Source organism: Gorilla gorilla, chromosome 7 (assembly GCF_029281585.2).
Source record: "Gorilla gorilla gorilla isolate KB3781 chromosome 7, NHGRI_mGorGor1-v2.1_pri, whole genome shotgun sequence".
NCBI classification, from domain to species: Eukaryota; Metazoa; Chordata; class Mammalia; order Primates; family Hominidae; genus Gorilla; species Gorilla gorilla.
In genome coordinates this window covers 32,328,576-32,346,286 of record NC_073231.2, presented here as the reverse complement: position 1 = coordinate 32,346,286, position 17,711 = coordinate 32,328,576, and the positions used below count along the sequence as shown (strand labels likewise).

The window sequence follows — 17,711 nt, the reverse complement described above, 5'->3', positions numbered from 1 at the left end:
GAAAATTCCATCCTCCTCGGCCTGGCATTCCTCTTGGTTGTTTCTAAGATGCTGATCAGTGCTTGTTTCCCTAGTTCCCCTTTGCTTCCTTCTCCTGGCACAACACCAATCACACCTACCCAAATCCTACAGAATAAAGGGGCCTTTAACATCCAACTCAACACATCCTTCCTCCAAAGCCCACTGTTAGAATTCTCGGTCAATCATCTCAGCTGTCTAATAAACTCTCAATTGTCTCCCCTACTCCACTAATTTAGCAATTAACTGTGAAGTTCCTTATACAGTTAACCTTTCACGGGTATTTTCTTTTCAACTAAAAGATATACTTCTAGAGGGAACATAATAAAGCTCTAACAACTCTTACTTCCTTCTTTCCTTGCACTCCCAAATTTCTCAAAGTTTACAACCATGGCATCACCAAACTTTTTGCTAGTTGGTATTTGCTCCACAAAAATGAATCTCTTAAACATTACCCTGATGTCCTTTTTATTCAAACTCTTTTCTTTGTTCTTGGCCTTCTCTCCTGCTTTAAACTACTAACCCCGAGTCCTCTCCCCTGCTTTCCATATGGACAAGGCTGCTTAGGACAAGAAGAGGGAGAGAGATGAGCGTGTTTACAGGCTGCTGGAAAAGACCCACTAGAGAAAGACTGAAAATGAGGGAAAGAGGGGATGGAATTAAGAACACAGACAGAAGAAAGAACTCTGAAAAGGAGGAATACCCATACTTCTTTCCCTAAGAGTGGTCAGAAGGAAGAAAGGCTGGGTATGAATGTAGAGAAAATGGTGAAGTTGGAGGAAGACTTGTGCAAGATCACCTGCCACCATCTTACCTGTTGGTGTCTCTAGCCACATCTTCATAAACACTCTGCACCCCAATCTCCAGCCTTGTGCAGCCATAGGTCAACATGTCACTTAAATGTCGCTTCATGCAGTAATCTGGTCTGGTTTCAATAGTAATTCCAATACACTTTGTGAGGCTTCTCTCAGAATACCTGTAGAGCAAATCTAAAATAATTAACCTGTTGCAGCTTTTAAGACATTACTCCGTCTCAAAAAACTGCCTTCTCTCTGTCCTCCTAGTATGAGATAGTGGTAAAGAGTGTAGGCTCTGGAGCCAGGCTGCCTGAGTTCAAATCCTGGCTCTGCTACTTCCTAACTATGCACATGAGGATGCTATTAACCTCTGTGCTTCGGTTCCTTTAACTGCAAAATGAGGATAATATACTGTCTACACCTCATAGGATTGACGTGACTGAGCTAGCATAGTAATGTTATTATCATCATTATCATTATTATTCTCCTGCAGTAAGCTGCAACCATAATCTCCTTGAAAGCAGTGATTTCAACTGTGAAAACCTATTTTTCAATTCCTAGCAACCATTTTTCACATAAGTGAAAACCATCTACATTATTTATTTCCCACTCTATATTTTTGAGTCATTTTAAATGAAAGAAAAAAAGGGGGGAGGGCATATGTAATGATTATAGGAATATTTTAGATGAAATGTCTTCTATATACACAAAAGCCTTTTCACCTAGTCTATTAATCTTAGCAATGATTTACAAAATTACCAATCATTTTTGTCTTTTACAAAAATCACGTATCAGAGTAGCGAGCACCACTTTAGATTCATGCTGTCTGAGTTAGTGGCCTTAATGCTGGCCAAAGAGGCAGAGAAGTAAGTCTCTTGCTAGCAGGGCTAGTGAAGTGAGGCGACAGGAGCTCACATTTACAGAGGCTGTTGTGTGCCAAGCTCTGTGCCACACACTCTAGTACTGAATCCTCCCAGTAGCTCTATGAAGTGTGTCCTATTACCTCCATTTCACAAGTGATGAAACTGAAGCTGAAAGGGAGTAAACAGCGTGTTCAAGGGCACAGAGCTAATAAAATCGGAGTCAGGATCTGAAGTTGAGTCCACCTGACTTCAAAGTCCTTGCTCTGTATTCCAGTTACCACACTGCTTAGACAACTCAGCGTGGACCCACCCCAGACTTCTCTGCTTTTCAACATCTCTCAATTTTTTTTTTTTTTTTGATTCGGAGTTTCACTGTGTTGCCCAGGCTGTAGTACAGTGGCGCGATCTTGGCTCACTGCAACCTCCACCTCCTGGGTTCAGGCATTTCTTGTGCTTCAGCCTCCCGAGTAGCTAGGATTACAGGCACGTGCCACCACACCCAGCTAATTTTTTTGTATTTTTAGTAGAGACGGGGTTTCACTATGTTGGCCAGGCTGGTCTCGAACTCCTGACCTCAAATGATCCACCTGCTTCGGCCCCCCAAAGTGCTGGGATTACGGGCATGAGCCACTGTGCCCAGCCAACATCTCTCAATTCTTAGAACCCCATCATTCTTCTTAGTGCACCCTTCTACAATGTTCTCAATTTTGGGGGGAGGATGAGAGAAGCCTTTAAAAAAAAAATTTCCCATTTATTTTCCTTCTTTCTGAAGAAGTTCATTGCTCTTTACTGAAAAGTAAAAATCATAAAATTTCTGTAATTTTTGTACTAATTCCATGAGGTTCACTCTCTCACTCTTAATTGTCAATAAAAACGGACTTATTTATTGCCAATAATAATTAAGAAAGCTAAGAATCACCAATCTAGAGAACAAATTCTCAAATCTTTCATTCTGGACATTTGAACTCTTTTGCATTGTTTATTTCTGTATTCCACGAGGTTTTAGGTAGGATTACCACAGGCAACAGGACTAAAGGTAAACAACTAGTTCAAAGTCACTAAAAGATGAACTATGAGACAGAAAAAGGGCTCAGATCTTATCAAATCTTGCCTAAGACAGGATTCAAACTAATTTGGCTTCTCTGAAACAACAGAATCATCAGGTCCTGTGCCTCTTAAACAGGTGGGTACTAAGGCACGCAGTAACAGGAGTACATGATGCCACAGGAGAGACGTAACACACCTTCCTCCAGCATCAATTATTGGGTTTGAGGGAAAACATTTTTCAAATAAAAATAAATATTCATATATTATGGAGAAAGCACACCATACAAAGGTTGAAAAAAAATACCAAAAAACCCCAGAAAGCAAAAAGCTCTAAATGATTACGTTTTTAAAAGTAAATGAGAATATCCTAGAATGAGGCATTCCAATTGGTATTTTTAAAAAACCTGCAGTATTTCTTAAAAGTGATACCATTAAGTTAGCAAGCGTGGTGGCATAATAGTAGCTTACATCACTGGGAAAAACTAGAGGGGAGGCAATTGCACAAATGGGAATTTGTGTAGAGGGAAGAGAAAATTTATTAGCTAGTCTTCCTATTGCAGAGTGTCAAAGGCCCCACCAAGGACATACAGAGGACACTGCTGCACAAGGTCTCTTTATAAGTCATCAGAATATAGTACAGGCCACAGAAGGAAACCTTATTCTCAAACAATAATTTAACTCCATTTCAAAAATGTTTTTCCTCAGGCGGGAAATGTCATTACCTTTTGCAGCAACAGAAATGGAGGAAGAAAAAAACAACTCAAGTTTTGAAAAAATATTTTATATTTATAAAAAGGCTTTCACTATATTTCCTCTTTCCAGAATTGTATTTTCATCTGAAAAGCAATTAAACAGAATTTGTATCAAATTTGAATGACAAAACAATGAATTTTTCCCATAGGCTTACTGTATTCTCATGAAAATTTTTTGATAATACTATATCTAATCCTACATCTCACTAAATCTGATTCTTCATTTAACAGAGATGTAAATATATCAACATAACTGTTCTTTAATATGCAAATATGCGCATACAGGCTTTCAACCAATCTGTGCTGACATTTTATGGCCTGGTATTAATATGATCCCCCTGTATCATTTAGGTAGCTATCCAACAGTATGTGCCACTTAGACAGCCATCCAAAAGCATGGCTCTCCTTCAGTACCTAGTTCAACTCCCATACCTCTTTGGGGGCTACAAGTTCTTCAGCATGCAGCAACTCTGTCAACTTCTCGAGAGACAAGGCCAAGACTCAAAAGGGATCCTCTGATTCCAATTTCACTGCTCTTTTTGTGGTATTACAGGTTCATTTTAAGCCTGTACAGCTCAACACTGTGGGGTTATGTTGAATCCTACGCTTTTCTGTATGCCATAGGAGTGGCACCAGCTATAAAAGATGCTATGTTCTCTGTGAAGCATAGCTTAAGTCAAAACCTTATGTTGACAGAATTTTTAAAAATTGTGGAGCAGGGGTGAAGAGAAATGGGACAATAACCCAGGAATTTAAAAGCAAACAAAAACCAAAGGCTACCAGCCTTCAAAACAGAGCTCCAATACATTTCTCCCCTAATGACATCTTCCCAGAACCCCTCCACCCCCAGTGAGATCTCAGTGCTCCCATTCCCAAGCACCGTGCCCACACTACAAGTAGTCTGCCTTGTTATTTGTGGTTATGTCTGTCTCTCCATCTGGACAGGAAGCTCCTGAAAGCCAGCAGGCTCAAACATGTCTAGAGGCTAAAAGGCTTCAACACTAAAAATTCTCTGTTGATTAAAAAAAAATTACAAATTTGAAGAAGGAATAAATGAATTAGGCATAACTGGGAACACAGGAGGTCTCTCTTCACTCCAACAGCAGCCTCCAGATACATCTACCGCTTATCTTTCCTCTTGCAAAAAGTTAACCTTAGAAGCTGCCTAGCAGTAGGCCAGGTATTCTTCAGAAAGTAAAAATGTAATAGTTCCTGTCCCAGACATGCTTAACAATCTAGCTGGGGGGATAAGACATACAGAAAAAAAAAAAGAAACGACTACAGAACAAAAAGCTAGAAGTGGCAGAAATATAAATAGATTTAGATTATTTCTTTGGAAGCATGTTACTATTTCTGGAAAGAAGAAAGCGACCTTTTGACAGAAGCACTATCTATTATTACTGTCTCCTTGCACTAAGGGCCCAACCAGGGGGACACTGATGGAAGGAAGATAGCACACTGATTTTAAAGTCTCTTCATTATCTTCTGGAAACTATCTTTTGTTTCACTCCAAGAAGCTGTGGTATCAAAGAGGTGGGCACCTCTCATTACAAATAATTCGTGGCAGCTCCTCTTTCAAAACCTCTGTCCTTACTGCAACTGGATGTGCCTGAGTCTAGTCTTGCTTAAACTCTCACAAGAACTCAAGGCTCAAGTTGCTGAATGGCTTACAGAATATTCCCTGTGTGGACATGCTGCAACCTCATACTCAACCTGTTCAAACCAAATTGCACAGTAAAAAATGGTACAGAGATGAAATATTCATTTTCGTTAGTCACAACATACAATCTCTTCTCCATCTACGGTCCCAAAACAAGTCAGTGGAGTTTACCCACTTCTTTGAACAGCCAGATTTGTTTGAATTGTTGATAACACCTTGAGTTATTGGTGTAACTCCTTGGCAGCAGCACCATAAACAAATTCCTCTTCTTAACTATTACCCTATCTTGAAAATACCTCAATAAAATTTGAAGTTCTGCCCAATGCTCTGCTAGTGATGCTCTAGACTTAAATGAGTTGGATGTTTGATGTGCTTGAGGATTTAAAAATAACTATTACCCCCAATCTTTTTTTGAGATGGTAGTCAAGTCTACTTCCTCGATATTGGTGGTTATGTCACGAGGTTCTATAAATTAACCACTGCCCAACACAAAATGAAGTAACAACAGAATTTTGATTTAAAAATGAGTACTACCTATGAAAAACCAACCTGGTGGCACTGCAGCTTACAGACTAATCAAAGACCCTTGTGCCCTATCACATTAGCTGGCAGGGCTTAAGATATATAAAAACAGCTTGTAACATTTTGTTTGAGGTTTGATTTTTTTCATGGCTGACAAAAACTATCATTTTGTAGTCCCCTCGTGTAGCTAAAGAACCAGCAGCAACACATTATTAATAGAAAAGAAAAAAAGAATCACAGATATTGCATTCTTTTAATATTATATCCACATTGAAATTTAAGGGTTATATACATAAAAACATTATAGAAAATGGTTGTCAGAAAGTGGTTGCTAAATGAAGAATAACTTGTGAACATATCTTTTAGATAAAAATTCTCTTCATTAGAAAGCTTCAAATCATAGATGACAGAAAGGTGTAATTTTAGAGATAATATAGTCCTAAACCTCCTCATTTTTATAGATGAGGAAACTAAATCACACACACAAAATAAGTGGATTAAACCAGGTAATAATGCAAAATAATAATATAAATAAGTCTGGAGACTATGTCTCCTGATTCTTAAGGGACAGTTCTTTCCACCGCATTCACTTAGCATTTATTAAGTACCAGAATTCTATGCTTAAGGCATTGTACTAGATATAAGGAGTCCTCTCCCTTTCTCTTAAGAAGATATTCCCTATTAAAGGATATAGAAAAAATACATTATAAAGAATTAGACCATAATAGTATTCATTACAACTATTATTCTTGGCTACTGAAAACCAAAGTGAGGAGATGATTAAACTGGCAGATATAAATCAAACCATCAGCTTAAACTGATGTATCAATAATTACATCAAATGTTAACAGACTAAACACTCCAATTAAAAGGCACACACGAGCAAAATGGATAAAAAAAAAAAGACCCAATTACTGTAGACTTCTGTCTAAAGAAATGCATTTTCAAGATAAAGAAACATATGGGTGGAAAGCAAATGTATGGAAAAGGATAATACACAGGGCAAACAGTAAGCACATGAGGCTGTGACGGCTAAATTAACACCAAGTAAACTGCAAGACCAGGGATGCGGAAGGACATCTCATGATGATAAAGAGGTAATTTCACAATGTTGAAAAGCTCATACATCAGGAAAACACAGCAATCATAGATGTGTATGTACCTAATAATAGATTTACAAAATACATTCAGTAAAAATCAATATAAATGAAGAGAGATGTAGAGAGTTCCTCAATCATACTTGGAGATTTCAATCTCTTAGCAATTGACAGAACTACAAAAGAATAAAAAACAAAATTTACCTGAACACTACTACCAACCATCTTGGTTTAACTGATATTTATAGAACATGACACCCAGCAACTGAGAACACACATTCTTTACAAACACACATGGCATGTTCACCAAGAGAGACCACATATGCTGGGCCATAAAACAAGTCTCAATAAATTTTAAAACACCAAAATTATACAGAGTAGGTTCTCTGGCCAAAATGAAAATAAATTAGAAATTAATAAGATATCAAGAAAAACCTCATTGTCTGGAAATTTGGAAATTAAACACCCCATTCCTATACATTCCGTGGATCAAATACATATATATAAAGGGTATGAAGAAATATTTTGAATTGAATAATAATTAAAATACAACATATCAAAATGTGTGGGATTCAGCTAAAGCAGTGCTTTGAGGAAAATGTCTAAAATGATGGCCAAGCTTTTTTTCTCTTTTTTTGAGAAGGAGTCTCACTCTGTTATCCAGCCTGGAGCGCAGTGGCGTGATCTTGGCTCACTGCAACCTCTGCCTCCCAGGTTCAAGCGATTCTCCTGCCTCAGCTTCCCCAGTAGCTGGGATTACAGGTGCGTGCCACCACACATGGCTAACTTTTGTATTTTTAGTAGAAACGGGGTTTTGCCATGTTGGCCAGGCTGGTCTCGAACTCCTGACCTCAGGTGATCCGCCCACCTCACCTCCCAAAGTGCTGGGATTACAGGCGTGAGCCATTGCGCCTGGCCAAGCTTTTATACCTTATTAAATCACTAGAAAAAGAAGAGCAATTAAACGGAAAGAAAGTAGAATAAAAATAAAAGCAGAAGTCTACAGAGTAGAGGAAATAAAACCAAAAGCTACTTCTTTGAAAAGAACAACAAAATTGATAAACCCCTAACTCGGGTAAACAAGAAAAAAAGAGAAAACACAGATGATGAGTATCAGAGTTGAAACAGGGGTGATCACTAAGATTCCACAGACGTTAAAAGCCTAATAAGGCAACGTAATACCAAAATGTTTGACAAAATGAATGAAACAGACAAATTCCTTGAAAAACGTAACTTATTAAAATGGACACAGATGAAACAGAAAATATGAATAGCTCTATATCTATTAAATGAACTGAATTATGATCTAAAACCCTCCCATAAAGAAAATTCCAGCCCTAGATAGTTTCACTGGTGAGTTCTAGCAAACGTTTATGGAAGAAATCATATTCATGTTACATGAACACTTTCAGAAAACAGGGGAGGGAACAACACATCCTTACTTGTTTTGTGAAGCCTGCGTTACACTAATACCAACAACGAATACCTGACAACAAAATTATAAAAAAGAAAATTACAGACCACCACCCTGTATGAACATAGACACAAAAATCCTCTACAAAGTATTAGCAAGTTGAATCCAACAATATGTAAAGATGATGATACAACAGGGTTTATCCTAGGAATGTGAGGTTTAATGTTAAAAAAAATCAAAATGATCCATATTACCACAATAAAGGAGGAAAATCATGACCATTTAAATAGATGCAGAGAAAGCATCAGACAAATGAGTTAATGATAAACCCTTTCAATAAACTTATTCAATCTAATACATGTAACTATAAAAAACCCACAGGCAACACTGCACTTAATACTGAAATAAAAATGTTTTCCCTGTATCACTGGGAACAAGACAGAGACGCCCACTCTTACCACTTCTGTTTAACACTGTACGAAAGGTTCTAGGCAGTGCAGTAAGGCAAGAGAAAGAAAAGCATACAAATCCAAAAGGGAAAAGTAAAATGCACTGTATTTGCAGATGACATGATTGTTTAGGAAGTAAATATTGAAGGATTTACAAAAATAGCTTTTAGAATTAAGTAGTGAATTTAGTAAGGTCTTATGACATAACATTAATATATAAAAATCAACCGTATGTATATATATTAGCAGCAAAAATTTGAAAAAATGAAATTTATGGCTGGGCGTGGTGGCTCACGCCTGTAATCCCAGCACTTTGGGAGGCCGAAGTGGGCGGATCACCTGAGGCCGGGAGTTTGAGACCAGCCTGGCCAACATGGTGAAACCCCATCTCTACTAAAAATACAAAAATTAGCCAGGCATGATGGTGGATGCCTATAATCCCAGCTACTCAGGAGGCTGAGGCAGGAGAATGTCTTGAGCCCAGAAGGTACAGGTTGCAGTGAGCTGAGATCACATCACTGCATTCCAGCCTGGGCGACAGAGCGAGACTCCGATTCAAAAAATAATAATAAAATTTAAAAATGAAATTTGCATTTCATTTACTGTAGCACCAAAACACATACAAATATTTTGAAAAAATTTGTTTACAAAAGGCTTATACAATCTCAACAATGAAGATTGCTAAGAGAATTTAAAAACCTAAGTATACAAGGAGATAGACTATGTTCATGAATTGCAAGAAGCAATAAATTGTCAATTCTTTCCATTTGTTCTATAGTTTTAACACAATTCTAAATCCATTATACTTTTTAATAGAGCATTGGCCAGCTGATTCTAAATTTTACATAGAAATGCAAAGGACCTAGAATTTCTAAAGCAATTTTGAAAAACAATTACAAAGTTAGAAGACTCACATTACTTGACTTCCAGATACACTAAAAAGCCACAGTAATCAAAACAGTGTAGCACTGGCATAAGGATTGAAAAACAGATTGATGAAACAGAAAAGAGCCCAGCCCACATTTACTGAGTCCTTCGATTTTTAACAAAGGTGTGATATAATCCGAATAGGGAAGGAAAATCTTTAAAGAAGTGATGTTAAAGCAACTAGATGTCTATATGGGGAAAAAGGAACCTTGATGCCCACCTCATACTACACATAAGAATTAATTCAAGATGGAACATAAACCTGTAAGTGAAAGCTCAAACCTGTAATTAGAAGAAAACACAGGAGAATATCTTTGTGCCTTGGGAACGTGCAATGGTTTATTACAGACAATACAGAAAAGCAATAACCATGAAAGAAAACAACTGCTAATTTCTACTTTATCAAAATTAAAAACTTTGGCTAAACGATATCATTAACATAACAAACAGCCAAACTACAGACTGGGTTTTCATGTTTGCAAAATATAGAGCTGACAAAGGACTGGCAGCTAGGATATATAACCACCCAATCAAAAATGGGCAAAAGATTTTAATAGATACTTCACAAAGGAAATATACTCAAATAGCATAAGCACATACTAAAAAAGTGTTCAACATCATTAGTCATCAGGCAAAAGCAAACTAAAACCACGAGATACCGTTATACGCCCACTAGAATGGCTAAAATTAAAGAGTGACTACACCATATGTTGGTGAAGATGTGGTACAACCAAATGTTCATACATTATTGGTGGGAGTACAAATAGTAGAGCCATTTTGGGAAAATGACTGGCAGTTTCTTGTAAAACTAAACTTACATAGCAATTCTATGTCTATTTATTCCCCCAAGAGAAATAAATACATATAGCCACAAAAAGACTTATACAAGAATGTACGCTGAAGTTTTATTCATAATGGCCACAAACAAAACAGCTCAGGCGTCTATCAATAGAAGGATGGTAAACAAACTGTGATCTCTGCATACAATGGAATACTACTCAGCACTAAATAGGTAACAACTAATGAATCACCCAACACATGGATAAATCTCAAAATACTATGCTCAGTGAGAGAGGCCTACAAGTGTATGCTATATGGTTCCATTTATATGAAGTTCTAGAAGAGACAAAACTAATCTGTGATGGGGAAAAAAATCAGAAGAATGGCTGCCTCTGGGAGGCGCAGGGGAGGATTTACTGGCAAGTGGGATGTGGCAACTTTCTGGGATGACGGTGACATTCTGTATCTTAATAGGACTTTGTAGCACAGGTATATGCATTTGTCAAAAATAATCAAATGGTATACTTAATCTATGTGTTCATATATATATATATATAAAACGCCACAAGTTGTTTTGTACTGTATGTAAATTTACTTCGAAAGAAAAACACTGCAGACAGTGAACACTAGTCAGTGATATGCATGATGAAGTATCCCAGGAGAAGTGTACTGAAGCATACAACTTACTATGAAATTCATCAAAAAAGACAGCGCAAGCACACGCGAGAGACACTGATGAATGGATAGTGGAACTGATAGATATGTGATAAAGCAAGTATCGTAGAATCTAGGTGATGGGTATGTGGATGCTCACTAAAAACTGTTTAATTTTTGTTTCAAATAAAATGCTGAAAGAAAAACCGTATCAACTCTCTTAAAGTGACTAAGATTGTATCCTACGTTCTCTGGCCAATGTTAAGGATCCTGGTCACCATGTATGGAAATCTGGGTGACCAAAAGAGAAAGTAAAATGGTCAATAGAAAAAGTGAGAGATAAGCAGTGTCAGCGTCAAAGCCCAGAAATGCAGAAGGTCCTGAGGCCTGCCAGAAATGACGCCCAGGGCAGCAGGGCCACAGTCACTCACTCTCAGGTCTCTGTAGGTTCCTTTTGCTTCCGTTGCAGCTGTACAAGTCTACGAAATTGTCTTCTGGGCCTGGTACCTAGCATTACCTAGCACTTCAGCTTTTCTAAGACAGGTAAGAACATAGTTGGAGGATCTAAAGTCATTAATGGGGTGGGGGAAGAGGAAGGAACGGGAAATGAATTTAAAATTCCACAGGGAGAAAGTATGACTCACTCACTTTTTAATGGGTAACTACCCTTTAAATTGCATCTTGTGAAAACAGCCAAGGAGCATTAAAGATTGAATGTAAAACTGCTTCTGGGCAAAGCTGATTAAAAAGGAATAAAACTATTTTAAAAGGTTGTTGGAGTTATTTGGCAACATTTGCATTCTAGTGAATGGGTGACTCAGATCCCACTACCGGTCTTTTTCATCTCCAGAGCCTGATTGTTACACGATGACAGTCACCAGTAATTGTTGCTCTCTGGAGACTACTGAAGAATCTCAGTCCAGCTGATAGTACTGAGTGATTAGCACTTTGCTTGATTTAATGAGCCTTCACAAAAGCCATACCTGTTTTGTCCTTGAACTCTCTGTTCACTCAATTTTCCAATTTTTCCATCCACGAGAATATATATAACACACTGCTTGCTACTAGTTTGCCATAAATAATAACCAGGCTCTGCTTGCTGGGGCTTTTCTTTACCTTAACTCCTATTCTTTTAAGAAGCAAAACTTTAATGAGGTTCAACATATGAAAACATAGCAGGGACACCTGAGCCAACACAGCAGTAAAACTTGACCCTAACGTGAACAGACTGTTAACCTTAAATGCTGCTTGCTGACTCATAGGTCACAATATATCATTTTTAACCTAATTTAAAATTAATCTTTAAAAAACCCTGATAAGCTAATGAAAGTCAGTTTACATCTATGTAGTCAGCAAGCAAAAACAAAAGTAAAATAAACATGAAGTTCATCACCTTACATCTAAGAGTGGTGGGCTACGCTGTGCAAACCAACCAGTTTTCAAGCATACACTCTAGGCAGGATGAGAGAGAAGGGCAAGGTCAAATCCAAACATTTCCGAGGGTCACATTATGTCAAAACCACAACTTCTCTGGGCTGCTTTTTATTTCACAATTATGCCAACACTTGAAAATACTTTCTGTCTCTAGTTCTATAGCACAAACTAGACTATTATTTCCTCAAATACAAAGTTTCCCTCAAAACAAATACAAACTCTATTATGAGGCGTTTGTAGTAAAACTTTACCTTAACAAAGCAACAACACGCCACAAATCAGGTCTTTTTTTTTTTCCAGATTATCTCATAAAAATATAGAGACTAAGAGAAAAGAGCAAAACATTTAAAGTGTGTGTTGGCAAAATTCAGTGTAATTTATGGATGGTTTTGTGGCTCCCAGATTGTACTTTCATTACTTCTCAAGAGGCATTCATGAGATGTGTTGCAATGAAGACCCAAATCATATATAAATTTTTATCTGAAAATAAAGTGTTTGTTGCCCTCTTGAGGTAAATTCAAGAACAGAAACAAAACAACACTGGCACTGCCTAGAATATTACTGAAAGAGGCTTTCTCTTCCACAGGGCTTTTTCTACAAACACATCATGATCTGCACTGAGCTCACTGGACTAGACAACCCTATTTTCAACCCAATGATGGAAAACTTACATTCAAGCACCATTAGCACTAGAACATTTCTGCAAAAATAAAATGTTACACCAAGAATAAAGCAAAATTTTTACTTTCAATTGATGAAAATGTCAAACTAGATACATATTAAAAGTTCACTATGCAGATCTTAGTTAGCCTGCTTCATATACCTCAGGGGACCCAAACTGTAGGAGATGAAAAGCTTAGTGGCAAATTTTTATGGGGGAGAGAGGCAAGTCTAAGATATTTACAGCTCAATTCCACTTAATATGTAAGGTCTTCAAGATAAGAAGACCTTACATATTAAGGTCCAAGAAATGAGCACAGAAGTATATAAGCTTGCATAGAAAAACTTATCTTCACAGATGTCCCTGCCAGGGAATTTTCAGAGCTGAATGAACTGTGGTCAGCAATCCTCTGAGAGAACCTTCTGCTGCCATCCCCGTCGCCTGGCTTTGAACTAATAAAGGTTGTTTTTCCTCAATCACATTTTATCTAAGGTATAGTTTGATTTTTCAGTATTATTAAGAGTAATTAGCTGGACGATATCATTACTCCTCTAAAGTTTCAAGACTTCAGCATTTACTAAGTATGACTCATATTAATGATCAGTTTTTTGTTGTTGTTTGTTTTTTGAGACACAGTCTCACTCTGTCGCCCAGGCTGGAGTGCAGTAGTACAATCTTGGCTCACTGCAACCTCTGCCTCCTGGGTTCAAGTGTTTCTGTGCCTTGGCCTCCCAAGTAGCTGGGACTAGAGGCACCAGACTCCATGCCCAGCTAATTTTTACATTTTTAGTAGAGAAGAAGTTTCACCATGTTGGTCAGGCTGGTCTCGAACTCCTGGCCTCAAGCTATCTGCCCGCCTTGGCCTCCCAAAGGGCTGGGATTACAGGCGTGAGCCACTACGCCCAGCCTCTTGATCAGTTTTGAACGAGCAGTAACAATGCAGTCGCCATCTCCTCTATTACTAAAGCCCCTGTAAGACGAAGAAATCACAATGCTACAGGTCCAGATTCGCGGACACAGAATTCACCTGTTGCATTCCCTAGAGTCAATCAAACAGAAGTGGGCTGCTGTCCACACAAACTCTCCCAGCTTCCAAACCTTTCACATGGGCTCTTTGAGCTACCCTTGGTATTAAATTTTACGAAAAAGCTCCTCTCTTCTTTTCACTTTTACAAACCCAAGGAGAACAAAGGAAGTTAAGGGGGTAGGGGGAGTAGCGAGGGCACAAAAAGATGTGGCTGCTCCCAATTCCAAGAGGCAACCCTACCCAGGTCATTAGCTAACTGTTCATTCAAAATTCATTCACACATTTACTTGTGCTTACTATGTGCTAAGAACTGCTTTACTTACAGGGTAATAAAAACCACTCTTAGGTCTATCCAAAATTTGGTCCTACACAAAAAATCTTAAGAGGTGGCACTATTTGAACAACCTTATAATTAGCTGTATGAAACCCTCACCCCATATAAAAGAGAAGCCAGAGAAAAGCCTGAGGGTGGTAGGGAAGGAGGGCAAGGAAAAACAGGCCATATTCCTTCCAAGATCTTCAAGCTCTGATGATGTGCACACACATGTGCACATACATACAGACACACTCACATTCTGACACCTAGCACAGCTTGCAAAGTTAGGCTCTGAAAGCAAAGCTACCTGGGATTTATATCCCACTCTACCACCAACCACCTCTGCAACTTTGGGCAAATTGCTTATCTCTCTGTGCCTCAGCTTCCTCACCCGTAAAACAGAGATAATCTGAACACTTAACTCAAAGGCTTACTATGAGTACTAAATAAGTGAATATTAAACACCCATGACAACACCTGGCCCACTGTATACAGAGCAAATGTAAATATCCTCCTTTGCTGCCATTTCCCATGTCCTTTCCTCCTCAGCTCTAAGGTCTATGATGACCATTATTCTGCCACCTTTTCTATGCATTTATATACAGATATGTGTGTGTGTATGTGCATGAACACACAAATAATGGGATCGTACTATAAGAATTGCTCTAAAAATTGCTTTTCACTTAGTATACCTTGGAGATCCACAACTCTCCCATGAGGTGGTCTCCTCCATTTACATGGTTGTCAATGTTACCTATGAGCTGATAATCCCCAGTTTCGTACCGTCAGCTCAGACTTCTCTTGTATTCAGAGCCCACCGACATCTCCACTTGAATGTATCACAGGCTCTTCAGACTTCACACATCCAAAACAGAACTCTTGATTTTCTCCGAGATTTTCTCTGCTCTTCCCGCTATCTTTCCCACCTCAGTATACAGCCCTACCCTACCTTCCTACCATTTCTGACAGCCATAACCTTAGTGTCAGGCTTGATCCCTTCTTTTCTCTTACCCCCATCTCAATCTCCTCTCCATCACCACTGCTGCCGCCCCCATCTGAGCAGGGATGGATGTAATCAGATGGCCTCCTATCTGGTTTCCCACTTTCACCCTGGTACTCCTCTAATCCATTAGCCAGACAGTAGCCAGAATGACCCTACCTGTTAACCAGAACATGCCACTTCCCCTTCATCTGCTCCCTACTGCATTTCAAATAAAATTTCAACTCCTTAAAAGCATGTATCTTGGCCCTTACCTAACACTTCAACCCCGTCTCATGACATTCTTTCTCTTGTTCACTGGGATCTGACATGGTTTGGGTGTTTGTCCCCTCCACATCTTATGTTGAAATGTGATCCCCAATATTGGAGGTGTGGCCTGGTGGGAGGTGTTTGGGTCCTGGGGCTGGATTCCTCATAAATAAATGGCTTACTTACCACCATCTCCTTGGTGATAAGTGAGTTCTTGCTCATTTGTTTCACGTGAGATTTGTTGTTTAAAAGAGTGTGGCACCTCCCTGCACCCGTCATGTGATGTACTGGCTCCCCTTCACCTTCCACCATGATTGGAAGCTTCCTGAGGCCTCACCAGAAGCAAATGCCAGCACTATGCTTCATGTGAAGCCTGTAGAACTGGAACCAATTAAACCTCTTTTCTTTATAACTTACCTAGTCTTAGGTGTTCCTTTATAGGGACACAAATGGATTAATACAGGATCTAACCATGCTGGCTTCCTCTCTGTCCCTAGAACACCCCAGGCTGTTTCCCATTTCAGAGCCTTTATTTTATCTTTCTTGCTGTTGGCCTAACTCCTCCTTGTACTTCCGGTCTCAGCCTAAATATCACCACTTTCCAGTATCTAAAACAGCACATAGTATCTAGCGGGCCCTCAAGAAGGATTTGTTAAATAAGGAAAATAGTAACTATCCAGGTGTTCCTGCAACTCCTGAAAACAAAAACTATTTTAAGACTTTCACTTCTTAAATCACTGAACTACATACTAACCTGTAGTATTCTTCTTGCTAAAAACAAGGTGTCAAAATAATGCATAATTTTGTCAACTAGAATTCAAAATAAGTAAATTGACTTGTGGTTTGAATAACACATGATTTGACAAACATGAGTTTGTCCCCTCTAAAACTCATGTTGAAATTGTCATTGTAACAGTATTAACAGGTGGGACCTCTGAGAGGCGATCTGACCTTGTGGGTAAGATTAATGCCATTATAAAAGGGTGAATTGGTCCGCTTTTTGTTTCTCTTGCCTTTTGCCGTGTGATGACGTAGTAAGAAGGCTCTTGCCAGATGCCAGCACCTTGACATTGGACTTCCCAACCTCCAAAGCTGTGAGCCAATACATTTCCGTGCATTATAAATTACCTAGTCTCAGATATTTTGTTACAGCAGCACAACACAGAGTAAGATCCCAATCATAAACAATTACTATTTAATAATTATGAAATATTTACTCTAAATTAGGTTTTTAAATAACAGTACCTTGTTTTGCTGATTTTACAGCAGCTAAAATACTCCCAGCCCCCTTCTTGGGTGGGCTGAAAAACTCAATCAGGCCAATCAAAACTACTGTCATCTAGACCAGCCTAAGGCTGAAAAGACATTCATGGACCATATTTGGCGAATCTCTCTATTTGAGAATACTACTATGTCAACAAACTGTATTCATTTTTTCTTTAAAAGGATTATTTCAGTGAAAGCATTATTTTCACTGAAATAATCCTTTCCCATGAAACAAGAAAGATTATGAGAAGTACGAATGTGGATGCAGGGCAGAAGGCATTCTCGTAGACTACTGCTAGGAACATAAACTGACAACCACTCTGGAGACTATGATAAAATAAGAATTTCTTACTTGACTGCCTCGTAAATATTGTTGGAAGTATGTCCTGATAAGGCATCATGTAAATTTCGAATAAAATAATCTCTGTATTCTTCTGGAAGGGCCATAAACGTTCCACCCATCACAATAAACTCCACTTTATCCACACTATGACCAAGTTGTTTTAACTGAAAGACAAATTCATCAGCATTAGAATGATATAAGCATAAGGAACTACTCTAAGAAGGCATTGCAAATCTCTTATTTTGCAGTGTTTTCATCAGTACAGTTTAAAAATCAGAAGTAATGAAACACACTTAGCTAATTCTGTGGATAAAAAATAGGCCCAAGTCTGAAAGAAAAAAGTGAGTACAACTCAAATAAGGAGGGAGAATGAGAATATAAAATAACAAATAAGAGGCTTGACTTGAATACCTACAAAGTGGAAATTTAAAAACA

General features: G+C 38.4%; 1 protein-coding gene across 2 annotated transcripts in view; it reads right to left on the bottom strand.

Moving 5' to 3' along the window:
- The window catches only part of ELP3 (elongator acetyltransferase complex subunit 3), a 97,794-nt gene that overhangs the window by 60,694 nt on the left and 19,389 nt on the right, over positions 1-17,711 (bottom strand). For both annotated transcript variants that reach the window (XM_019032525.4, XM_019032528.4), the window contains 2 exons: positions 17,286-17,440; positions 833-994 (listed from right to left, as the gene is read on the bottom strand). In XM_019032525.4, coding sequence (XP_018888070.1) covers positions 833-994; positions 17,286-17,440 — 317 coding nt within the window. The remainder of the gene's footprint in view (positions 1-832; positions 995-17,285; positions 17,441-17,711) is intronic.